Here is a 26450-nt window from a genome sequence, read left to right on the forward strand (position 1 = left end):
AGAGATGTCTCTCTGACTTCTAGGCTCTGCTCAAGCATACCCCTCCCCCTAAGGTCTGTGCTTGAACCTCCAGGTCTGGCAGGTAATGGCTGCATTTACAAAAGAAAGGGGGTCGTCTAGTGTCTAGTTGTGCTGGCCTCATTTGCATGACACAATTCACAGCTGCCATTTGGCAGCACCTTGGGATTTAAAGGTATAACTGCCATTTGGCAGGAGTCTGGTAGTTCTAGTGTTAAAGTGTAAAGTGTATTTATTTTGGCACTAAAAGATTTTTAGTTATTTTCATTTTAATATAATTTCTTTTCCAAGCTCAGCAGTGAATCAGAGCAGAATTAGTCTCAGCTGGTTGATTTCTGGGTCACAGCGCTCCCGTTTCAGTATGTTGCTGATCTGTAACACACAACAGGACAGTCAGACAAAATCAAATGCACACAAAACAGTTAAACATTTAGAGACAATCAAAGTTTGCACACTTACCTTTTTAAGCCGTCATAAAGAAACTTTATTGAGAGTACTATAGTTCCTGCATTTGCAGCAAATAAAAATGCAGTCAGAACATACAAGCCAATTTCCTCCCGGTGTGTCCGTCCTTCTGCCAGTTTTAGACCTGGAAAACAAACAGACAGTTTTATAAACAGTACAGACAACACAGTTTCATCCATTAAAGTTGGATCTAACAGTATAGATACAGAAATGTCTTCAATGTTAACAATACTCATTAAATCAAAACTATTTAAAGCCTGCAGTAAGAGATCAATATTCTGTGATTATCTTTAACATTTCTACAAATACGTTTTAGTAACTACATCCTAGAACACACACAAAGCTTTTCCATGACAAACAAAGTACATACTGCACTCTTACACGGGTGTATACTATATAATATCTATTTATTTAATCTATAACAATAAGCTAGACATAATGCATACTTATAAGATATTCACATCACATTATACACATGTGTGTACAGGAATATTACTGTATAATGCACCCACACAATATAATCTGCTGGTATCAGTGTATTCTGTACAGCATCACTATAATCATAAGGCAAACATGTTGTTTACATTTGAGCAACATTGCTGAGCAATCGCTATGGGTTTAGCATTGCTGAGTGATGAGTCATAGTCTGTATTCATGGCTGTGAGTCACACCTGACCAACATGTTAGATGCTCAGCCAATCAGAAGGCTGCAGCTTAGAACTGATGTTATTATAAACAGACGGGTCTTTACTTTAAATTTGGGATTCCCCAGTTTCTCACTATCCAGCTGCTGTCAGCTGTTCAGTGACCTGTCAGCTGCTAGATGTGGGGACTCCACACTTTCTCCTTTCAGTCAATAATGGTCAAGTAGGGATAGCCAATCACACAGCAGAATATGATCACATGATTAGGCTAAGCCATTCAGGCATGAGAAAGAGGCTGAATATTGTTAGGCTATATTATTGTAGCATTAGCAGCCTGAAATCCTCCATGTTGTTTACTCTGCACTTTAGATAAATACAGTCAAAGTGTACAAAGAGTACTAAACATCCCAGAATATGAATATTGTTTTGCAGAGCCCAGATGAAAATATTCTCCCACTTTATATCATTTTATAATGTCAGTGTTTGTGTGACGTGTTAATTTATTTACTGAATAAAGTAAATTGTTATTGTTTTAACTGTAATAGTTTTACATTAAAATGGCACTGCACTGTTTGAATTTATTAATAAGGTGCTGAAAATGTGACCATGGTTCCTCACCATGTTCTTTATGAATATGAAATTTCCTGCACCAAAATTAATATTTTGATGAAGTACATCATGTTATTTTACATGTTTATCTTTACAACATTTATTTCCTGAGCTCACAGCTGTGAGATGTCACACAGTGTTCATTACAGGCTTGTTAACATCCTTCCTGTCAGCGTGTCGTCTATCACAGCTGTTACAGAGTTAAGACCTTTAAATTAAATAAAGCCACAATTTACTGTAAAACTCTGACACTAAACCTTTGAGGCAAATATTGTCTGGAAGGGAACACAGGTGTGGAGCTAAAGTTTCCTGACTTCCTGTACCTGTTGGTGGTCTCCAGCTGGGGGGTTGGAGTGACACATCACTGCTGTCTCCATCAGAGGTTCGACTCACATCCAAAGCAAAATGTTCTGAGGGTGAAAATCTGAATTAGTGTCAGTTCAGTTACATCATAGTTACAGTCCAGTCCTAAAGTGCTGCAGGAGTCAGTTTACCAGAGGTCTCGAGTCGCCATCTCTTCAGACTGTCATCGTAGTCAGCAGTCAGATAACAGCTGTAGTTTCCAGAGTCTTCAGCTGTGACTCTGGACAGATGAAGTCTGATTGGTCCTCCTCTCAGAGCGTCTCCGTCAATCTGAACCCGTCCTGCAAACTGCTCATGCTGAGACTCTGAGTCCTCGACTCCTCTGATCATTTTATACAGAGTCTTAGTGACGTCTGAGCGGGAAACACACATCACGTTGGCGCGAGACAAGTCAGTTTGGATCCGACTGTCCCATCTGATGGTGATGTTGCCTTCCTCCTCTGCCTGATAGACAGTCGGAGCCTTTTTAACAACAAACATCCCTGTAGAGAAGACACCACCTCTTTACTGTGTGTTTTATTTTACATTTTTACAACAAAAGATTTGTTCACAGATTTCTTTAAATGTGGAAACTCACAGACGGAGGACATCGTGCTGAAAAACAGAAGGAGCTGAATCATCTTCTCCCTGTGACAATAAAGTTTGATCAGAGGAAACACTTTTAATATCTTTGTAAAGAACAGGATAAAAATATCAGAACTGAAATATTTCACATTTTGTCTCACATTCACTTTTTCATCTGCTTAAAAACCAGCAGATCCAGTTTCTGTGCAGCCAGGATATAATGATCATTATTCTGCACATACTTTGAGATACAAGATTTAAAAGCTTCTCTGGACATCAGAGTGCAGTGTTTTGTTTTGTATTACCCAGCAAACATATTTTCCTGTTTTTAAGCTGTTTTCTACCTCTCCTCGTGTTGGAGCTGCGTCTCTGACGGCTGTTTCTGTGAGTCATGAGCTCCTCTCTGGGAAGGCGGGCGAACATGTGAGGAGGTGTTCCTGCTGACCTTACTGGGTGCATTACAATGAGACAGTGACCTGTAAAAATAAATAAAATAAAATAAAATGCTGTATATTTTCATCAGATTAACAGATAACAAAGCTGAACATTGGCCAACAGAGGGCGCTGCTCACCTTTAAATTAAATGGCTTTGAAAGTTCAGCTTTGTTCAAAGTTTCCTTCTTAAAATTTTTACCAAAATTACATTTGTTGTGCTTTTTTAAGACATGCTCAGATTCACTTTCTCTATTGAAAAAAATAATTTTCTTCCAAACTGATCATGATCAGCCTACGTCATCGGTACATATATTTTGAAACAATTAAATGCACCAAAAAGTAAACATACAGGAGGTTTTAGAGTCTTCTTGTCTGCAGGAGAGTGAACAGCGAGCTGCCCTCTTCATGATTAATTTACTGATCAGCTGGAAGAACAAACAGCAGTCTGACTGTTTGAGGTGAAGAAGAAGCTGCAGCTCATTGTTCAATATGTCAAGACTTGTGACGCACACAAAGCGCACAAACTGTTCACCGTTAATCACAGTCACACCCTGCTTTACAGTCTGTGTTTAAACACGAACATTACAGCCTAGACCTGTTACTGTACTACCTACACTCACAGACATTTTGAAGGGACCAAAGATAAATAAAATAAAATAAAATAAAATAAATATTGCACACTAAGAGGGAAGAATGAACTACAAATACAGAAAATCATACTAAAAAGATCAAATGCATACTCCTGTTGTCTCTTCTTCTTTAGTCTCTTCAGTGTCTCCACTCTGACTGAAGTGTTTGGCCTCAGTTATAACAGCATGAAATGTACACAGCACTCCTGTCAGTGAGGAGGAGGCTTTGGTGGTTGGTGATAATCCTTCTCTTTGTTTGTTTGTGGTTCATTCTTCTTTCACTTTTGTTTTGTGTCACGGGTCAACAGCTGGGCAGTGAAGCTGGTTCAGATCAGCTGACAGACACAGCCTGGACCTTTAACTGCTGCACATTTATCTGACTGTCAGAGGCTCCTGCAGTCACTTTGTTTTAGATCCACACAGTCTGATGAAGTGTTCATGGATCCAGGAGCTGTTTGAAGAATCTGCAACCAAAATATGTTTGAACATAGAGATTCATATTTATATTATTTATAACTCCAACGCTCTGTAAAAACAGTAATAACAATGAGGGTTAAAGTTTTCTTTCCCCTGTTAACAGCAGGGAAACTGCAGCCTGCAAACTCACCTTTAAAATGACTTCATTATTTATTTTAAGTCTAAGGACAAAAAGTTCAGCCTGAAACGTCCATCAGGTAGAATTTGTGTGTAACTGTAAATTTTTAACTTTAATTTATCATAAGTTTGATGTGAACACAGTTTGTGTGTTTTATTTTGAGTCATTTAAACAAACCTTCATTGATCACACTCTCCTTTAACCTGAACATCATCACCATAAACTACAGCGTTTATCCAGACAGCACAAACATTATCAATACTAGTGGAAAGTTGACTTCACAAACACACAGTGAGGACTCCATATTTACAACAAGAACTTTGTGTCAACAGTTTTTATGTCCACAACATTTGACTGTAACTCACTCAATAAGTTGTTCAGTAAGAAAACCTGCAGCTCAATGCTGGACCTGACCGTGAGCCCAGCATCACAGACCGACCCAGTGAGGCCAGAAAGACCTGCATCTGACCTGACAGTAAGACTAAAACCAATCTCCTTTTTAGTTTCCCAGCTTGTGCATCCTGTTTCCCTGACTCCTCCTGTTTTAGTCCCTCAGCAAATGATAGAAAAAAAGGTGTTTTAATACCATGTAGTACAATGCTTTTCAAATAGTGGGGCGTGCCCCCTAGGGAGGGCGTGGTGCGCTTACCAGGGGGCGGCACGTCTGACCCCGGGGGACATGCTTTTGTTGCCGTACTAGAATAAATTGTAATTGCAAATCCACAACAGTAGGTGGCAGTGGCGCTCTCATTGTCAGAGTGTGCACAGTAAGTAACAGTAACAGCGCTATGGTGCACTTTTTTTTTTTTTTTGCCTACTCACAGCATAGAGCGGGTTCTGCCGCAACTATTTATAGTCGGGGGGGGGGGGGGCATAACAGAAAATAATAGAGAAGCACTGATGTAGTGGAATTACATTTTCATTATATTCCTTTTTATTGTTGTTCTTGTGTATTTCCTCTGTGATGCAACTTTGACTGTAAAGTGCTTTGGTCACCTTAGTTGGTTCTTGTTAATTCAATCGATCAATCAATCAATCAATCAATTATATCTAATCATATCTGATATTGTAAATGTTTATTGTTGGGACTGTTTAACCACTGAACTGCTGATTGCATTTCAAAGCTCTCTGTGGCTGTGTGCTTAAACATGTTTGATAGATTTGTACATTTACACAGATTAGGTGTCAGAGTTGTGCGTTCATGCTCTTCAGAGTCCACATTATGAATTAGGACTCATGGTGAAGCTTTAAGTGTCACAGCTGATGTTAGCAGAGTAACACATACACAGAGCACCAAATGCAGACAGCAGAGGGAACAAAGACTCACAGACTGGGATCCAAACACAGGCTTGAAGAAACAAGGATTCAAAGTATGAAGCAGAGAAATACATGAGGTGAGGAATAAGAAGTGGATGGAGGGAAGGGAACTCTGAGGACACCTGGTGGACACTTGGAGGAAGACAGGTCTGAGGAATGAAGATAAGAACAGCCTGCATGGAGGACGTGAGCAGACTCTCCTGAATATTTACCTGTTGGTCTTCAGTAGTTCAATTTTTTAAGCTTCAGAGAGACTTTTAAAGAACCACATAAGTACCACAGTGTGTGTCTTTGGCACACAGACTACACTAGAGTGAGTCGATGAGTTTCTGCTCAGAATTAATTGGAGTCTTGTGTAAAACTTTCTCTATCATTTGTTTAGCTCATAAATATTGTTGTCTGTAAATGATTCACTTTATTGTATGTGTGTTAACAAATATATTAAGTGATGCTTCATTTCTTTAGAAATGAACCCCTTAAGCTGTAATTTAAGAACAAATATATTAGGGTTACTTCACAGTAAGAGACACTGAGATCCATTCACTACCCATGTATTAATATCACTATATGATGTGTCTGTGTAGGTTCTCAGTCATCCAGGTCATAGTCGTCTCTAGAGCTTGAAAAATCACTGTATGATGCTCCTTGTAATATCTAGTAAAGTGTTTCCTGGAAACATATTTCATTTGTTTCCTCTTGACTGAATTTTGTTTTATTTAAACTGTTAATATTATAAACGGCTAATGCTTCTTCCTCTCTGAAAACATTCAGAGAATAAACAATGAGGCAAGAATGAAAAATACTTTATTTAACCCCAAAGTGAAGTAATTATTGTTACTGCAGCAAAATCATTAAATATGCACATGATAATGTAGCTTAAACAATGTAGAATTGAAATATATATATATATATATATATATATATATATATATATATATATATATATATGTGTGTGTGTAAAATATGAAAAAGGTCAAATAAAATGCTCAGTGAACAGAACAAAGAATCTGAATTCAAACAGTAATGATGCAGGAAAATTCCCTCAGTCAGTAACATGGACGTACTCCAAAGTTCAGTCACCCCACTCATGTCCAGTGGAATTTCTCCACCTTTCTGTTTGCCTCTCAGATTAAACCCAAAAGCCTGGGATCAGCTACAGCTAATTTCAACTGTTTGTCTTTTAATTTTGAAAATGCAAAGTGTCTTTAATTGTTTTTCTTAATACTTATAGAGTTCATATGACTCAGTAATATAATGCATGGGCCTAAAATTATAGTGGGATTACAGTGTAAGACAGGAAGGATAAGCTACTTAATAATACCTTAAACTGATGTGTAAGCTACACAAAGTTACTCACTATTCAAAGGATTGAAGCTACAGTTGTTACCCCCTTATAATCTGCTGTGAAATACATTTAAGCATTCTTGAGTAAAAATTAAATGATATGCAGTATGTGAGGAAATGACACCTTTAGCCACTGGGTCTATTCTGATTCTGAAACTTCCTGTTTGTTGGCTTTGAATTTAAGAACTTTTCGCTCAAAAAGTTTCTCTTTAAACAGCCGAGAATCAATTATGTTATATTGTGGTAATTAATTTTTTTGGCAGTAAATGATAGTTTTACTTATTTTCATTTTAATATAGGTTTTGTTTTTTTTTTCAAGCTTAGCAGTGGAATTAGAGCAGGATTAAGCTCAGCTGGAGGAGGCGGGGAGGCCGTGGTTGATTTCTGGGACACAGCAACACTGACGAGTAAGGACTGAAAACGTGTTGAATAAGGAGTCCAATTATTAAATTGAATTAAGCCATTTCAAACAGTTTTACAGATTAATCCGGGTCAGGACTGCATCTCATCCCCGTGTGGGATGGCATGAAGTTCAAGTTACAGTTTCATATGGTGACAGCTTATCAATCTTGGTTACATCATATACAAAACAAGAAATGTGCAAGACAGAGAGAAAGGATTCCACAGCTGCTTCTCCCTCCAAGTGTTCCTTTATCATGTTTAGTCTCGTTGACCACTCCACTCGAGAGTCCTTGCTTCTGTTATTGATACAATGGTGACATAGCAGAAACCTTTTGTCCTAAAACATTATGTGCTTCTGTGTCATTGTTCAGTTATATTTAGTTTACAGTCTAAGGCAAATTTCTCAGGCAAGTAAATGTACATAAGGTAAGAGGACACATATACCATGAACTTCATGGAACTCATTTCCTTCACCTCACAATGGTGCAGTGGTGTGGATGCCGCAGCCATCGGCGGTCAGAAAACTACATGAAAAGTGTACACTGAGTGTTACCCCCTCCCCCCACGTCGTACGCTTTGTCAATATTTGTTAAACGTCCTTTACCAAAGTCACATTAAAATATTTAACAGATTTCTGAGCACAGTGTACCACATGAAAATGGTTCAAGGTCAGTAAGCAAAACAAGCATTCATACATAAGGCGCACCGATCATAAGGAGCACTGCAGATTTTTGAGAAAATTTAAGGATTTTAAGTGCAGCTTATAGTCCGAAAAATATATGTTAAAATATGTAGAGAGTAAAAGTAAAGCGTCATGAGAAAAATAAATATTCGAGTAAAGTACAAATACCTGATCATTCTATTTAAGTACAGTAACAAAGTGTTTGTACTTTGATAATACCCACCTCCAATTTACTGCCTCACACACCTGCTGCACCCTCTCACCTTTGATGGTGTGTGAGGGAGCGAAACATTGAAGCTAACATGAACTTAAATGCAACATGAGCATCATGTCAGTGGCTGCTTTATCTCTATGTTTAGGATCATTATCCTCCTGCTTTGACTAAAACTGAAGGACAGTTTGTTAACTTTGAGAACTCTGACATTTCTAAAGTGAAGTTTATTTATAAAGAAGAAAGGGTTAACAAGCTGAGAAGTTCAGGTGATCAGTAAATAAAAAGGGTTAAACACACAGTATCGCTCTCAGAGAGCTCCTCTTCCTGGAATGAAGCACAGCCTGATAACTCCTCCCTCTTCTTCCTGCTCTTAAACACAGCACCTCCTCTCTGTCCATGTTTCCTCGTTCCCTCCCCTTCAGATCTGTAGTTTGAAGATGGGTGTAACCAACATGTGGTGCTGTGTCAGAGCTGACAGGCTCCATTCACTGCAGAAACACATGCTGCTGAGATCAGAGTTCAGACTAGTTTCAGTTATAAGGAAGTGAAACTCACACAGTCACTGACACTGAGAGGAGAAATGGCGCAGAAAGGAGTTCAGCTGGACCGAGAAACCTTCACTTGTTCCATCTGTTTGGATCTACTGAAGGATCCGGTGGCTCTTCCCTGTGGACACAGCTACTGCATGAACTGTATTAAAAGATTCTGGGATGAAGAGGAGGAGAAAAAGGGAATCCACAGCTGCCCTCAGTGCAGGAAGACTTTCACACCGAGGCCTGTCCTGGAGAAAAACACCATGTTAGCTGTTTTAGTGGAGGAGCTGAAGAAGACTGGACTCCAAGCTGCTCCAGCTGATCACTGCTATGCTGGACCTGAAGATGTGGCCTGTGATGTCTGCACTGGGAGGAAGCTGAAAGCCATCAAGTCCTGTTTATCTTGTCCAGCCTCTTACTGTGAGAAACACCTCCAACCTCACTATGATGCAGCTCCATTGAAGAAACACAAGCTGGTGGCCCCCTCCAAGAAGCTCCAGGAGAACATCTGCTCTCATCATGATGAGGTGATGAAGATTTTCTGTCGTACTGATCAGCAGAGTATCTGTTATCTCTGCACAATGGATGAACATCAAGGCCATGAAACAGTCCCAGCTGCAGCAGAAAGGACTGAGAAGCAGAAGGAGCTCGAGGTGAGACGACTAAACATCCAGCAGAGAATCCAGGACCGAGAGAAAGATGTGAAGCTGCTTCAACAGGAGGTGGAGGCCATCAATGGCTCCGCTGATAAAGCAGTGGAGGACAGTGAGAAGATGTTGACTGAGCTGATCCGTCTGATCCAGAAAAGAAGCTCTGATGTGAAGCAGCAGGTCAGATCCCAGCAGGAAACTGAAGTGAGTCGAGTCAAAGAGCTTCAGGAGAAGCTGGAGCAGGAGATCGCTGAGCTGAAGAGGAAAGACGCCGAGCTGGAGCAGCTCTCACACACAGAGGATCACAACCAGTTTCTACACAACTACCCCTCACTGTCAGCACTCAGTGAGTCTACACACTCATCCAGCATCAATATTGGTCCTCTGAGGTACTTTGAGGATGTGACAGCAGCTGTGTCAGAGACCAGAGATAAACTACAGGACATCCTGAGAGAGGAATGGACAAACATCTCACTGACAGTCACTGAAGAGGATGTTTTACTGTCACCACCAGAGCCAAAGATCAGAGCTGGATTCTTAAAATATTCACATGAAATCACACTGGATCCAAACACAGCAAACAGACAGCTGTTATTATCTGAGGGGAACAGAAAAGTAACATTAATGAAACAACAACAGTTTTATTCTCATCATTCAGACAGATTCACTGGATGGTATCAGGTCCTGAGTAGAGAGAGTCTGACTGGACGTTGTTACTGGGAGGTGGAGTGGAGAGGGAGAGCAGTTAATGTAGCAGTCGCATACAAGAATATCAGTAGAGCAGGGATTGCAAGTGAATGTTTTTTTGGATGGAATGACAAATCTTGGGCATTACATTGTGAGACAAACAGTTATACATTTCAGCACAACAATGTCCACACTGTCCTCTCAGGTCCTCGGTCCTCCAGAGTAGGAGTGTACCTGGATCACAGAGCAGGTATTCTGTCTTTCTACAGCATCTCTGAAACCATGACTCTCCTCCACAGAGTCCAGACCACATTCACTCAGCCGCTCTATGCTGGACTTTATCTTTATGATGGAGCCACTGCAGAGTTGATTAAAGTCAGATAGACAGAGAAGATAGGTTCATGTTGATCCTGACCATTATATGTACTTGTGTAGTTTCTAAATGAGGCTTTACATTTTAGAAGCTGAGAAGTTCAGTGGTCCATTGATGTCTGAAAATAATATTGCACTGATTCAAACTGTACTTACATTTATATACCTTACATCAATATAAATCTGGATCTGTTCTTATGGCTGATAATCATGTGAGTTTCAATTATACTACTCTTCATATTCAGCATGTTTTCAGTCTTGAATCAGTCTGGTTAGTGGTTTTATTCTGTAGTTGCTGTAGTGGGTTGTCAAATGCAAAGAATCCATTGGAGCTGCAGTGATTCATCAGTTAGTCAATGATTAGAAAATTGATTGTTTTATAATTATTTTAGTCATATTTAAAACTGCTTCCAGTTTCTGAAATGTGAAGATTGTTGATTTTCTTGATCATATATGAAAGTAAACTTAATGTTTTTGAGGTTTGAACTTTGAAAATGGAACAAAAATTTGAATCTTTGAGCTGTTTGAGATTTTTACCTGTTATCTGATACTTATACTCATAAAAAGTCTCTTCCTAACATGAAGTTTACTTGTTCACATTTATCTTCATAGTTTTACTTTTACTCACTGAAAAAAAAGTGAACTACTCAATAGTTCACACATGAATCTTGAATCCAGGTGATTCAGTGTGAGGTTTGAATGTTTGATGAATCAATATTAATTGTCTAAATTATCTACACAGATCATAAAAGGATTCAAACCTGGCAGCATTTACAAATGACTTTATTCAACTTTTCTTTATTTATTCATCTTTACCTGAAACACTGATTCCAGTCTTTGATCTACAGATTTCACTGTGCTCTAATAAAAATACTTTATCCTGTTATAAATTTATGATTCAGACTTAGTTCTGTGTTCTTACCAAATGTAGTCTGTGGTGACTGAATTCAGAATTGATTCTGATATTTTCAGAATTAATTTGTCTGATATAGATAAAAATTAATTTGATTAAAACCTTTTATTTTAAGTGTGCTGATAAATTAATGTGACCTCATGTTGGCTGCAGAGTTACAGAGAATCATATTTCCTGTTTCCAGCTTCAAACAAACAAAGGTTCCTGATAATAAATAACTAAAGAAGTGATGAGAAACATTTTCCTGCTGCCTTCAAACATCACTGACAGAAACACCACAAACTCCCTGAACAGGAGAAACAAACTGCAGAACCTGAATCATGATACTTAGACCCAGTAGTTCCCGTCATGCCCTATTTTTACATAGAGAAATGTCTTCAATGTTAACAATACTCATTAAATCAAAACTATTTTAAGCCTGCAGTAAGAGATCAATATTCTGTGATTATCTTTAACATTTCTACAAATACTTTATGGTAACTACATCCTAGAACACACACAAAGCTTTTCCATGATAAACAAAGTACATACTGCACTCTTACAGGGGTGTATACTATATAATATCTATTTAATGTATAACAATAAGCTAGACATAATGCATACTTAGAAGATATTCACATCACATTATACACGTGTGTACAGGAATATTACTGTATAATGCACCCACACAATATAATCTGCTGGTATCAGTGTATTCTGTACAGCATCACTATAATCATAAGGCAAACATGTTGTTTACATTTGAGCATCATTGCTGAGCAATCGCTATGGGTTTAGCATTGCTCAGTGATGAGTCATAGTCTGTATTCATGGTTGTGAGTCACACCTGACCAACATGTTAGATTCTCAGCCAATCAGAAGGCTGCAGCTTAGAACTGATGTTATTATAAACAGACGGGTCTTTACTTTAAATTTGGGATTCCCCAGTTTCTCACTATCCAGCTGCTGTCAGCTGTTCAGTGACCTGTCAGCTGCTAGATGTGGGGACTCCACACTTTCTCCTTTCAGTCAATAATGGTCAAGTAGGGATAGCCAATCACACAGCAGAATATGATCACATGATTAGGCTAAGCCAATCAGGCATGAGAAAGAGGCTGAATATTGTTAGGCTATATTATTGTAGCATTAGCAGCCTGAAATCCTCCATGTTGTTTACTCTGCACTTTAGATAAATACAGTCAAAGTGTACAAAGAGTACTAAACATCCCAGAATATGAATATTGTGTTGCACAGCCCAGATGAAAATATTCTCCCACTTATTTTACATGTTTATCTTTACAACATTTATTTCCTGAGCTCACAGCTGTGAGATGTCACACAGTGTTCATTACAGGCTTGTTAACATCCTTCCTGTCAGCGTGTCGTCTATCACAGCTGTTACAGAGTTAAGACCTTTAAATTAAATAAAGCCACAATTTACTGAAAAAACTGACACTAAACCTTTGAGGCAAATATTGTCCTGAAGGGAACACAGGTGTGGAGCTAAAGTTTCCTGACTTCCTGTACCTGTTGGTGGTCTCGAGCTGGGGGGTTGGAGCAGAGCCGGCCCAAGGCATAGGCGACATATGCGGCTGCATAGGGCCCCTTGACCACCAGGGGGCCCCCAAGCTCGCCTTCATTTGTTTTGTTTTTTTTGTTTTTTTTAACATGCTAGTGTCCTAAAGAAAGAAAAAACCTATCCCCTCCTCATATTTGTACAATTGTAAAAACACTACTTTAATGAGTAGGCCACGTGCTGACTGACTATGTGTGTGTCAGCGTGAATTCAGGTAGTTTGGGCACGCATGCGCATCAGCAGTGCTCCAGGTGACCTGATGCTCCGTCAGTTTAGGTCATTTTTGGATGAAGCTACGAAACAGAAATGTGACAGAAAGGAGCTGTCTCTGTGAGGCAGAGAGGAGGGAAAGGAGAAGATTGGAGGAAGAAAAAGACAAAGGTATGTTTCCACGAGCAGTTACAATAGTTTAGTTTGTAACCAGCTCCAAATGTACTTAGCTATCGCTAGCCGGCTAAGTATGGTACTTATCATGTCACTGTGTCTCTGTCAAAAACAACCTGTCAGCCTGTGTCACCTTCCTTACTCTGTTAGTAGTTAAGATACTTTTTGCTTGGATCTTATCATCATGGTCGTGGGTTTATGACCCAGCATTTATAATTTTAGGGCATTCATTTTTCAGTTTATATTGTTAATGTTACTGTTTGATTCCTAGTTTACTGTGTTGTTGCAGTTTTGAATTTTTGTCTTTTTCTGCTAATTCCTGGTTGGTTTCATTGTTTCTATCCTCAGGCTTCTTAGTTTTCTGAGATCTGTTCTTGGCTGTTGTTCACTTTCTATTTAATCCTGTTTCAGTTTCCAGCCTTCCTGTGTTAAGATAAGATAAGATAAAACTTTAATGATCCCACGACGGGGAAATTTGTGCATTACAGCAGCTCAATACAGAGAAAAAATGAAAAGGATGAGTAAGAACAAATAACTAAACTAAAAACTAAAACTAAAATTCAAGTTCCCGGTTCTGTTTGGTGTTTGATTGTTTCTGGTTTGTTCTCCTGTTGAGTGGATTTTAGTCCTGGTCTCTGTTCCTTGTGCTGTAGTTTATGTCCTCCTCTTGTGTCTAGTTATGATCTTGTTGCTCTAGTGTAGGTGTTGTAGTCCCTCAGTGTGTCTGCTTCCCTGTGTCCTCAAGGCAGCATTTGTTTCCATGTCTACTTCCTGTTTTGCTTTGTATCATATTCAGTTTTACTCCCCTTGTCTTGCTCCGCTGTGCTCCCTGGTGTGTCTTCTCTCCCTGATCACCTCGTGTGTGTATCATCTGTGTCCTCCTGTTCTTTGTCACATCGTCTCACTCAGGCAGTGTGTTTCCTGGTTCAGAGTTTCCCTGAGTATTCCTAGTTGTTGACCTATTAGCTCCAGGTGAGCTTTCTAGTTTTCTTGTACCTGATGTGCATCCAGAAACAAAGTTGTGTATTACTGAGTTCACACATTTTTCTCCTGAGTCCTGTGTTTGGGTCCTTATCCTGCCTGCCACACTGCAGAATCATGACTCTTATATTTCAGGGCTGTTCAGTATTTACAAGGTTCAGTGGACGGGACATGCTAGCTTTGCATATCTTGGTTTTATTCATGCATGTTCAGACAGAACTGCATCTGTGAGCTGTGGTGGTTTATCCTGGTTCAATCACTGTTCCTGTGGTGACAGCATTTTGTTTTCTTCACACTGTGGTCAGGTTGCATGGATAGACTATTGGACCTCACTTTTATGTCCCATTTGTGCTCTTGGAGTGCCACCATGCCATTTTGTGGTATAGTAGCGTAATAACATTTACAGTACTGGGCCCAATCGTTGACCACTTGTGTTTGATATTATTCTATTGATGCTCCGCAATTCTGTATGCTGCATAGTTATTATTTATATATTACAAATGGCATATTTACTAGTCTGTAATTGGGTGCATTTGCACAGTTAATGACAAATATACATCTTTTGGATGAAAAGAGCATGTCCAACATGCCCAAAAGCAGGTCAAACACCCTAAATTACATACTTCCTAAAAAGTCTATGCCCTCTAGAACGGATATTGAATGCAATCAATTATGTCATGGACATAGTTTTACAATGTGTATCATATTGAAATACATTGTTTTTCAATGGGCTGAGACTGAAACAGCGATGCATCCCAAAAAATGAATATTCAGTTTCAACCTTTCCGTATTAATAACTGTTAGGCTCAGGACACAATGAAGTGGTATGAGGGGGGCCCCCAAATCAAATTTCGCTTAGGGCCCCTTCAAGGCTCGGGCCGGCTCTGGGTTGGAGTGACACATCACTGCTGTCTCCATCAGAGGTTCGACTCACATCCAAAGCAAAATGTTCTGAGGGTGAAAATCTGAATTAGTGTCAGTTCAGTTACATCATAGTTACAGTCCAGTCCTAAAGTGCGGCAGGAGTCAGTTTACCAGAGGTCTCGAGTCGCCATCTCTTCAGACTGTTGTAACCACCTAAGTTACTTATAGAAATCTCACCTCAGGATTTTCCTTCCAAGACTTAAGGTAAGGAAGCTTAATTGATTTGGGCCATTAGGTTCGGCTACAGGAAGGAAGTGTGAAAAGAATGAGACTCGAACACAGGTTATGGTTTTGAAAAGTTGCCGGCTTGTGTATTTTAAAGAAAATATATTGTAACAAATAAAATAAATTTTAAATAAAAGTTTCTCTTCGGTACCAGTAATATCATTTTACAATCACAGTCACTTTCAAAATTTTCCCGGGTGCACCCTTCTAAATTCACAACTTAGGCTTTAGTTCAAAACAAAACCATTCCAATAACAAATATCACACTGCTTCGATCTCACCAGCTGTATGCAACAGAACCTTATTTTGGAGGGGTGTTTCCAATCTGTCCATACCAGGTCCGCTTCCCGCCTGTGGGAGTGTGCTGAGTCCGTAGAAGTCCTTAAAGCGTCTAAAAGTCCAGGGGAACGTCAGTGTATGTGTGTGTGTGTGAAAGAGGGCAGCAGGTGCAGAATGGTGTGGCAGAGATCCTTGTCGCAGCTGGCCTACCGCACTGTGCAGGGCAGCACGGGAAGAAGTTGTCTGGTTCGTCTGTGGGATTGGCTCGCCATCACATCACAAATAAAACAAAGCAAGAAAAAAAACCTGACCTGTCAACGACAGCGTCATGAAGTACAATGAGTAACTGTTTCTTCAGGCTCAAAAGATTAAATATTTACAATCTCAATCACATTCTTAATAAAAAAACAGAACTTACTATTGTAAACCTTTTTCTTTGATAAATTTTAAAATACTTTACTCACACTGAACTCAAAAATTGCAAATAAGCCAGGAACAAGTAAAATAATTTGCTCACCGATCTCACGAGAGGACAGCGCAACACAAAATGGCGCCGCCTCCGACCTCTGACTCTCTACAACCAGAAATACAGAGGGAACCGATCGAGTTAACATTCGTGAGCTCAATGCATCACTCCAGCAGTTTATATGCACAAAATCATGCTTAGCATTGGTAACGTTGCTAACTACTTACTATATATCGCTTTTTGTGCTCTTTTTCCACTGAATCTCCGTCTCCCTTTTCCTTAACAGCTCGCTCAGCATCGGAGTCGCAGCCGGAAAGACAGAGGAAAGCCCGCCCCCCCGCGAAGGAAGTGGTGGGCGGGGCAATGCGCCACTAGGCAGCAGCCCATTGGCTAAAGCGATGCATGTTTTTTTTTTCTTTCAGCTACTGATTATAACAAAAATCGACCATAAATAAAACATAACTGTTAAACCAAAAGCATTTTTAGTGTTGAGGGTATTGAGTTTATTTAAAACATGTCTCTTTGTTATGGTGCTGTTTTTTTTTTCTCTGTTATGTCCATTTTTGCAGCAACATCATCTCTATTTCGAATCTTTTTGTGGTTGTTTTTTAAACAGCTTTTTGTGTGATTATGTTTGTGGCCAATCCAGATTTCCTCATGTTACACATGTCGCTCCTTGTAACTCTCAGAGTTTTCTGTCCTTCTTGTAGAGACACTGTCAGAACCAGAGAGGACACCTGGCATTGGTGCACAGGTCTGGAGAGTATCGCTTCATTCAAAATGTCATTAGGCAGGCTGCTCATGCATTTCCGCTCACATGTCTCGGCGGCTCTGATGCTCAACATGTAAGTTACAAATTACACCAGAACATTGCAAAATTAAAAGTGTAATTAAATCCTACTGAGTAAATAACTGGACTGTATTCTAATTTTCGAGGAGAGTGTTTGGTTCTGGAGTGATGGCACAAGTTTCCGCTTTCATAACTGGGCCCTGAGATAGCCTGATAATTCTTTTGAATGACGACTGCTTACAGATGAACTATGGAGGTAAAATTATACACAGATTGTGAAAGCCAATCATTGGTTTTCCTGAGGTCTGAGCAGGATTTTTTTAAACAAATCCTCAGTCAATATGCATTAAACTTTGCTTGTAATAAACAATCAGCATTTTTAAAGTTCATTTTTCCAGTTTTAGTGTCTGTGTGTTTTTAAATTCAAATATATCACAGATACTCAGCACAACAAGTTATGATGGGTGACAATAATTCCTTCTGTTGTTTTATAGATCAGTTAAAATTCGGCAATAACAGCTGCTCTTCAAGAAACCTGCTCATTTGTGCCAGGAGGCCATGAGCTCTCTTCAGACAGTGGAGAAACATGCAGCACTCTTTGCAACCACAGGAGCTGGGTTCTGCTTGTCTGGTTTTATGCACAGTTTTGAATATTCTTTGTATCATGTTTTATTTTGAAAGGCTTTTTTCTTGGTTGTTTGCTTCCTGTTTTTGTTTTTGTTTTTTTACCCATAATTGTAACTAAGCCCTGCCCTAATGATTTCACAGTTCTTTGTCTTCTTGCTTGATAGAGTCACCCTGGTTGTTCACCTGACTGCTTAATATATAATTATTAAGGTAATTTTGATTACTGCTGATTTCTGATTGTGTTCACGCCACACAGTAGTGCAGTAATTCAGTAATTAAAATGTTTTTTTTTTATTCTGTAAAGTTAAGAGCTTTTTCTTGTTATCTTGTTTTTCTTGTTTTTCTTCTTTAATGATCTGATATTACATTGCACTTCTTTGAAGCTACACAGTACTCTGCAAAAGTTTTTATTCATCCCTCGTTGCTTCATATTTCTGAGGAAAATGGGAAATAGGTGGAGCAATATATTAAATCATCTGCAAAGACAAATGGAAATAAAGGGAAAAACAGAGTTTATATGTGCTTGGAAGCTAATAAACGGTATGACCAACTTTATTCTTTAGTACAGCCTGTCTTAGGCAGCTTTCTTGTTATTAGACCAGTAAAGACATTGTCTATTAAACTGAAAAAAAACTCCCCACATCCTAATTGTTTCGTTTTACAACAGTTTAACTAAAGCTAGTGAAGCTTGTTTTTGAAACAGATGTTTTAAGATGGCGCCGGTGAGGTCAGCAGTCCTCGTACCTGCTCCTACTCTTTGCCTGTATACAGTGGTGTGAAAAAGTGTTTGCCCCCTGCCTCATTTCCTGTTTTTTTGCATGTTTGTCACACTTAAGTGTTTCAGAACATCAAACCAATTTAAACAATAGTCAAGGACAACACAAGTAAACACAAAATGCAAGTTGTAAATGAAGGTGTTTATTAGTAAAGGTGAAAAAAAATCCAAACCATCATGGCCCTGTGTGAAAAAGTGATTGCCCCCTAAACCTAATAACTGGTTGGGCCACCCTTAGCAGCAACAACTGCAACCAAGCGTCTGCGATAACTTGCAATGAGGCTTTTACAGCGTTCTGGAGGAATTTTGGCCCACTCATCTTTGCAGAATTGTCCTAATTCAGTTACATTAGAGGGTTTTCGAGCATGAACGGCCTTTTTAAGGTCATACCACAACATCTCAATAGGATTCAGGTCAGGACTTTGGCTAGGCCACTCCAAAGTCTTCATTTTGTTTTTCTTCAGCCATTCAGTGGTGGACTTGCTGGTGTGTTTAGGATCATTGTCCTGCTGCAGAACCCAAGTACGTTTAAGCTTGAGTACACGAACAGATGGTCTGACATTCTCCCTCAGGATCTCTTGGTAGACAGCAGAATTCATAGTTCCATTTATCACAGCAAGTCTTCCAGGTCCTGACGCAGCAAAACAGCCCCAGACCATCACACTACCACCACCATATTTTACTGTTGGTATAATGTTCTTTTTCTGAAATGCAGTGTTCCTTTTACGCCAGATGTAATGGGACACACACCTTCCAAAGAGTTCCACTTTTGTCTCATCGGTCCACAGAATGTTGTCCCAAAAGTCTTGGGGATCATCAAGATGCGTTTTGGAAAAATTGAGACGAGCTTTAATGTTCTTTTTGCTCAGCAGTGCTTTTCTTCTTGGAACTCTGCCATGCAGGCCATTTTTGCTCAGTCTTTTTCTGATGGTGGAGGCATGAACGCTGGACCTTAAGTGAGGCAAGTGAGGCCTGCAGTTCTTTGGACGTTGTTGTGGGGTCTTTTGTGACCTCTTGGATGAGTCGTCGCTGCGCCCTTGGGGTAATTTTGGGCGGCTGGCCACTCCTGGGAAGGTTCATCACTGTTCCATGTCTTCGCCATTTGTGGATAATGGCTCTCACTGTGGTTCGCTGGATTCCCAAAGCTTTGGAAATGGCTTTATAACCCTTTCCAGACTGATAGATCTCAATTACTTTCTTTCTCAATTGCTCCTGAATTTCTTTGGATCTCGGCATGATGTGTAGCTTTCAAGGATCTTCTGGTGGACCTTACTGTGTCAGGCAGCTCCTATTTAAGTCATGTCTTGATTGGGAACAGGTGTGGCAATAATCAGGCCTAGGTGTGGCTAGGGAAATTGAACTCAGGTGTGAAAAACCACAGTTATAGTATGTTTTAACAAGGGGGGGCAATCACTTTTTCACACAGGGCCATGATGGTTTGGATTTTTTTTCACCTTTACTAATAAACACCTTCATTTACAACTTGCATTTTGTGTTTACTTGTGTTGTCCTTGACTATTGTTTAAATTGGTTTGATGTTCCGAAACACTTAAGTGTGACAAACATGCAAAAAAACAGGAAATGAGGCAGGGGGCAAACACTTTTTCACACCACTGTATATTAGTTTTAACGTTAATTTTCGACTTTATAATTCCGCCTGCTCTGTGTCATATCACGTATGACAGACAGACTCTTCATACAGTACTCTGGCTGTATTCGGACACCTTTTTCTCCCACCTTGGCCCCGGGAGATCCTGCGCCAGTGGGCCAGCTCAAACCAAGGAGGGCGTGGGGCACCCAGGTCATGCACAAGGCCCCGAGGGAAAAGAGCCGGCATAAGAGAGAGGCTGAGGCGTAGAGCACACCAGACGCCACTGCCGAGCATCCTGTTGGCTAATGTCCAGTCACTTGATAACAAGCTGGACGAACTCAGGGCCAGGATACAGTTTCAGAGGGACATAAGGGACTGCAACATCATCTGTCTCACGGAGACATGGCTGACCCCCCCTCATACTGGACCACACCATACAGCCGGCCGAGTTCTTCGGTGTTCATTGCATGGACAGAACGAGTGAGTCTGGAAAATCAAGAGGAGGAGGTGTGTGCCTAATGATTAATAACAACTGGTGTGACAGTAGGAATGTTGTCCCTCTGAAACAATCATGTTCGCCTAACCTGGAGCTCCTAACCCTGAAATGCCGCCCCCACTACCTGCCCCGCGAGTTCACTTCGGTGATCTTCAGCGCCGTCTATATTCCACCTCAGGCGGACACAAACACTGCACTATCCGAGCTACATGAGGCTATTTCCACTTATCAGTAGTGATGGGTCGGTCGCGAACGATCCGGCTCTAAGAGCCGGCTCTTTGAAGTGAACGGCAGGAGCCGGCTCCTGATAGTGAGCCGTTTCGTTTTTCTTTTCGTTCGTTTCCCTTTTTTGTGTGTGTGTGTGTGTGTGTGTGTGTGTGTGTGTGTGTGTGGAAGCCGCACGTGATTGGTTAAGATGATTGGTAGCATATGATCGTCTGAGCGGGAGGGGGAGGGTCCATGGACACACTGCGCAGTGAGTAGAAGGAGACAGCGTACTTCTAAAGTGCCGGCATTTGCGGACTTTTCGGTCACAAATACCGTAATACCACTACATGACTGTGAAGTGTAATTTCTGAGCTTTCAGGAACCGTTTGAATTTTTTCGATAGCACGAATGGTCTCGGAGTTAAGGTGAAAAGCCAGCTGATCAGGTTCCTTCGACCAGCTGACTGACTCTGGTGAGAGGCTATGTCTTAATCAGCTGTTCGCACCTTATAAGGTCAGGAAACCCGCGATTCAGCAGCGATCGCCTGGCGTTAAAGGATTATTCTGATAGACAGAGGTGTAGACTGCAAATTTAATATTGAGCAGGCTGCACAAACAACCTACATAGGTATATACGAATTGTTCATCCCTCAATGTAATTAGAACAAAACAGAGCAGGTCATCAGGCAGGAGAAACAGGATCAACTCCTCAAAGGCCCTTGGTGTTTCTGATTTCCAATCTTTTGTTTTATAATTTGTATTTGGAGCACTCTATTATATGTTGAGTATATAAAGAAATGTTTGATATAGGCCTAATGTATGCTTTTACATTAGTAATTCATTTTACACTTAAAAAAAAAAAAATTAAAATCTAAGGAGCCATTTGGGAGCCTAACGAGCCGGCTCTCTTAAAAGAGCCATAATTCCCATCACTACTTATCAGGCTAACCAGCGTGATGCGGCTCTCATCGTAGCCGGGGACTTTAAATGCAAACTTGAAAAAGGTGATACCGGAATTTATTCTACACATCGACTGCCCCACCAGAGGAGAGAGGACCCTAGACCACTGCTACTCTCCATTCAAAGAGGGCTGCAAACCAAAGCCTCTTCCACCCTTTGGGAAGTCCGATCACACCTCTGTCCTTCTCATGCCAAAATACAAACAAAGGTTCAGGCAGGAACCCCCTGCTGTGAGAGAAGTGACACGTGGTCTGATCAAACAGAGGCTGCTCTGCAGGGTACGTTGGATTCCACCGACTGGGACATGTTTCGCAGCAGCGCGGGCGGAGACATCGAGGAGTTTAAGGAAAAGGTTGTGGGATTTATTGGGAAAGTTGTTGATGACAATTCGCTTAGGAGAACTATCAGGACTTTTCCCAACCAGAAGCCATGGGTAAATCTGTCCGCGACGCTCTGAGGTCCCGCACCGCTGCCTACAACTCCGGCCTCACCTCTGGGAACATGGAGGACTACAAGGTTGCATCATACAACGTCCGCAGAGCGGTGAAAGAGGCCAAACATCGCTACGGCCGCAGACTGGAACAGCAACTACAACAGTCTGACTCCAGGGGACTGTGGCAGGGACTACGCACCATCACGGACTACAAAGCACCACACACACTCCCGGTGCCAATACTTCTCTGGCTGAACATCTTCTTTGCGCGCTTTGAGTCGGGAAGCCGACAGCCCGCTGCGCTCCCGGCCGGAGGGGCGGAGACATTCACTGTGACGGAGCGTGACGTGAGGAGGGCGTTTAGACGTGTAAACACCAGGAAAGCGGCTGGACCAGACGGTATTAGTGGACGTGTCCTTAAGACCTGCGCTGACCAGTTGGCACCTGTGTTTACACTGATATTCAACCTCTCACTGAAACTGTGTGTGATTCCCACCTGCTTTAAAAAGTCCATCATAGTCCCTGTCCCAAAGAAACCACACCCCAGCAGCCCCAATGACTTCAGGCCCATAGCGCTCACCTCTGTGGTGATGAAGTGTTTTGAGAGACTCATCAAGACATTCATCACCTCCCCACTGCCCACCACCCTCGACCCACTACAGTTTGCATACCGGCCAGACAGATCCACAGATGACGCCATATCCTTCCTCCTCCACAAGACCCTTTCACACATAGACACTGGTAAGGGGAACTATGTGAGAGTGCTGTTTGTAGATTACAGCTCAGCATTCAACACCATAGTTCCCTCCAGGCTGGTCTCTAAGCTGCTGGACCTGGGCCTGGGCCATCCCTGTGCAGGTGGGTTCACAGCTTCCTGACCAGCAGACCACAGGTGGTACGAGTGGGTCACCTCACCTCATCCTCCCTCACCCTCAACACCGGATCCCCCCAAGGCTGTGTGCTCAGCCCTCTGCTGTACTCACTGTACACCCATGACTGCAAGGCCACGTCAGAGTCCAACGTCATCATCAAGTTTGCTGATGACACTGCTGTTGTGGGACTAATCTCTCACAATGAGGAGACAGCCTACAGGAGAGAGGTCTCCTGCCTGGAGAACTGGTGCCAGGAGAACCACCTCCTGCTCAACGTCAGCAAAACAAAGGAACTGATTGTGGACTTCAGCACGAAGCAGCAGAGGGACTACCATCCACTTCTCATCAGTGGTGCTGAGGTGGAAAGAGTGGACACTTTCAAATACCTGGGAGTGACCATCTCACAGGACCTGTCCTGGACTCATCACATAAACATCACTGTGAAGAAGGCCAGACAGCGTCTCTACCTCCTCAGGCGGCTGAGAGACTTCAAGCTCCCACTCACGGTGCTCAGGAACTTTTACACCTGCACCATCGAGAACATCATGTGTGGGAGCATCACCACCTGGATGGGAAACTGCACCAAGCAGGACTTCATGGCCCTAAAAAGGGTGGTTTGTTCAGCTGAACGGACCATCAGAACCACCCTCCCCAACCTGCAGGACATTTACACCAAGCTGTGCAGGCTGAGAGCCATGAAGATCCTAAAACAGCCCAGCCACCCCGGACACTCTCTCTTCTCCCTGCTCCCATCAGGCCGGCGTTACCGCTGCCTGAGGACTAAGACTGAAAGGTTGAAGAAGAGTTTTTACCCACAAGCCATCCGTCTGCTCAACTCTGAGCCCTAACTGGACCATTATTGCACAATGTAAATATTATAATTTATAAAAGTGTGTATAGTGTATAGTATATAGTGTATAGTGTGAATTACTTATTTTTATTCTTCTTGTTTATATGTGTGTGTATATATGGTTGCAGGTACAAAATACATTTCACTGTGCATTGTACTGTGTATAACTGTGCATGTGACAAATAAATCTTATCTTATCTTATCAGAACTCTGCCTCCTTCATCATGCATTTGGATCCTTTTCCTTGTACTGCTGCCACAGTCTCCAGTGTTGAGATATAATACAGTATACAGTATTGTAGTATATGTGAGCATTTGCATTTGGTCTCCATAAGTGAGAGGGAATGCAAATAGTTTCTGAAAAGATAAAAATATGAACAGTTTGATGCTAAACAAATTCATGTTGTTAAATGCACCATAAAAAGGAAAGAACAAAAAAAAACAAACAAAAAAAAAAACAGTGAGCCAAGTCTAAAATGACCTCATTCTCAAATCTGTTGTTTTGTGAGATACTTAAGAATTTTTCTTTAATTGTTCAAGTTTAAAAAAAAAAAAAAACCCAAAACTCTCTAAGAGGGTGGGTACATTTCACACATTTTACTGAAGCACGTCACGTTCTGTCCACTCTTGTTGTAGACAGAGGAAAAAGGTTAAAACATCTGTTTTTCAACAAGTGTCATTTTTGATTTCTGATCTCAATCTTATAACCATGAAATATCTCCTAATCCCAGATCATATGTGAGCCTACTGTGACTAAACAAGTGGTTCCAGCGTTATCTGACTAATATGGAAGTGCCGCTCCTGGGTATTGCACACAGTATTTCTATATTTGCATGATGCAGGGAGACAAATGCATTCAGCATGTTGCTCTCCGCGCTGCTGCTTTTGCTGCTGATGGTCTGCAGCACCCAGGCGACAGCATATGGCATTGTGATGAACTACTACCCAAGAGGCACAAATGACACAAATGGATCTTCTACGGTATGTGCAGTTTGGCTGAAATTAAGTTCCTTTTACAATTTGATAGTATTTAAATAAATACTCTTCCATGTAATTTTACAGGGCACCCTGTATTTAAAGTGGAACTCGCAGACCTGCACAAACAGTATAAATACTACCTTCACTGATGGGTTGGTTCAGCTAAACAAGGTCGATGAGGAGAGCAGCGGAGAGTGGTGTCAAACTGAGGGATTCATCACTGACCATTTTTCCTCCAATGCCTATTTTTCATTTTTGTGAGTGCACTGCAAAACTGCAAAATATATACTGATGAAATCCAATGCACCTCCTCTGAAATGTCATAAAATCAACTAAACATGACCTTCTTGGAAAAAAATTTATATTCCCAGTGATGTTGTTTGCTGCATGTAAACAGAGAACCTGATGTGGATTTCATATTTGTACATACAGTAAACACCTCCAGAGCACTTTGTGAAACATGGTGAAAACTGACTTCTCCTTGAATTTCCATAGACGTTTCTCTGGTGGTAGCTGGACATCTGGCAACAAAAATGGCATAACAACATTCAAAGCTGTGACTGCAGTGGATCTGAGGATCCGGTCTGACATCGGCAAAGCCAACACGTCACCCCAGACTACCATCATACCAGTTGTCAGGTAAGCCCACACACTGTTTGTGTCTCTGTTTCCTTGTTAATAAATATATGTAAAAAATTATATGCACTGAATTTGGTAATTAAAAGTATTTTACTGATAACAGTAACTGTGTTGCATTTAGTCAATTCACTCTACATGCCGAACACCAAAATTGCCAATGGTGACTGTTATTGTGAACCAGTGCTATAAGAGTAAAATTGAAATGAATTAAAAAACACCAGCTTTTGCACCTGAATTGTGAGAGTTTACCTATGAGTCTGACTTCACTGTATTAAAGAGGTGAAACTGATCAAATATTAGGAAAGGCTAAAAGTGGAAAAACAAGCCCTTCATAAGACAACTGAGTTGCTTATGAGTAAAGCTGTTCACCTGAACTATTACAGTGGATCTGCTCAGTGAACAGTGGTCAGCCTGTGGACAGCTTTGAGGTATGCAAGCATGGCCCCGTACTCATGCGTCACATGAAAATAAAGAGTTCTGCAAAAAAAAAAAAAAAAAATTCTTGTTGTCCCTCACAGAGTTCCTTCAAACTGTCAGAGAAATTTCAGTCTGCTGATGTTTGACCCTGATGGAGACACGGTTAAATGCAGATATGGAAGAAAATCACTGTCTGAGTGTGACACCTGCACACCACCATCTGTTCTCAGCCTCTCACCAGTAAGTGAAAAATGTTAACCAAACATCACATGGGACAGCAGGCTAGCTGGCATCACATTAAGTGGGGTTTAGACTTTTCTACGGGCTGACAGAGAAGTTCTCAGTTATTTTGACCTCCTGTTCCCTTTTATGTCCTATTGCAGTCCTCTTGTACGCTGTCATTCAGCCCCACCAACAGCAACAATGAAGGTCTGTATGCAGTACAGCTGATGATGATGGACTTTCCCAGGCAGGCCATCACTTTGACTGAAACCAGCATGACACGGACGACAATAAAAACCCACCATGCAATCAGCAGCATACCTGTCCAGTTTGTTGTGAGAGGTA

General features: G+C 41.0%; 2 protein-coding genes and 1 long non-coding RNA gene across 3 annotated transcripts; 1 reads left to right on the forward strand and 2 right to left on the reverse strand.

Annotated features, from left to right (window-relative positions):
- Positions 1–258: 258 nt before the first annotated feature.
- Positions 259–2721, reverse strand: LOC115797249 (uncharacterized). Its single transcript, XM_030753770.1, has 5 exons — positions 2677–2721; positions 2231–2581; positions 2060–2146; positions 478–607; positions 259–390 (listed from the first exon to the last, which is right to left on the reverse strand). The coding sequence occupies exons 1-5, from the start codon at positions 2717–2719 to the stop codon at positions 375–377; spliced, it is 627 nt and encodes a 208-aa protein (XP_030609630.1). The 5' UTR covers positions 2720–2721; the 3' UTR covers positions 259–374.
- A 6118-nt stretch (positions 2722–8839) lies between these two features.
- LOC115797248 (tripartite motif-containing protein 16-like) lies at positions 8840–11101 on the forward strand. Its single transcript, XM_030753768.1, has one exon. The coding sequence runs from the start codon at positions 8862–8864 to the stop codon at positions 10533–10535; it is 1674 nt and encodes a 557-aa protein (XP_030609628.1). The 5' UTR covers positions 8840–8861; the 3' UTR covers positions 10536–11101.
- Positions 11102–14732: 3631 nt separating this feature from the next.
- LOC115797525 (uncharacterized) lies at positions 14733–16583 on the reverse strand. The gene is made up of 3 exons (XR_004021427.1): positions 16478–16583; positions 16302–16358; positions 14733–16095 (listed from the first exon to the last, which is right to left on the reverse strand). It is a non-coding gene; the product is annotated as an uncharacterized LOC115797525 (long non-coding RNA).
- Between the last annotated feature and the right edge of the window lie 9867 nt (positions 16584–26450).

Source organism: Archocentrus centrarchus, chromosome 18 (assembly GCF_007364275.1).
Source record: "Archocentrus centrarchus isolate MPI-CPG fArcCen1 chromosome 18, fArcCen1, whole genome shotgun sequence".
Classification (NCBI taxonomy): Eukaryota; Metazoa; Chordata; class Actinopteri; order Cichliformes; family Cichlidae; genus Archocentrus; species Archocentrus centrarchus.

Excerpts from the sequence above, each read along its gene's own strand:
- LOC115797249 (XM_030753770.1), bottom strand. The coding sequence starts at position 2,719 with ATGATTCAGCTCCTTCTGTTTTTCAGCACGATGTCCTCCGTCT. Across the intron at positions 2,582-2,676 it reads CAGCACGATGTCCTCCGTCT|GGATGTTTGTTGTTAAAAAG; the intron begins GTGAGTTTCCAC and ends TCTTCTCTACAG. Across the intron at positions 2,147-2,230 it reads ATGGCGACTCGAGACCTCTG|AACATTTTGCTTTGGATGTG; the intron begins GTAAACTGACTC and ends TTTCACCCTCAG.
- LOC115797248 (XM_030753768.1), top strand. The coding sequence starts at position 8,862 with ATGGCGCAGAAAGGAGTTCAGCTGGACCGAGAAACCTTCACTTGTTCC.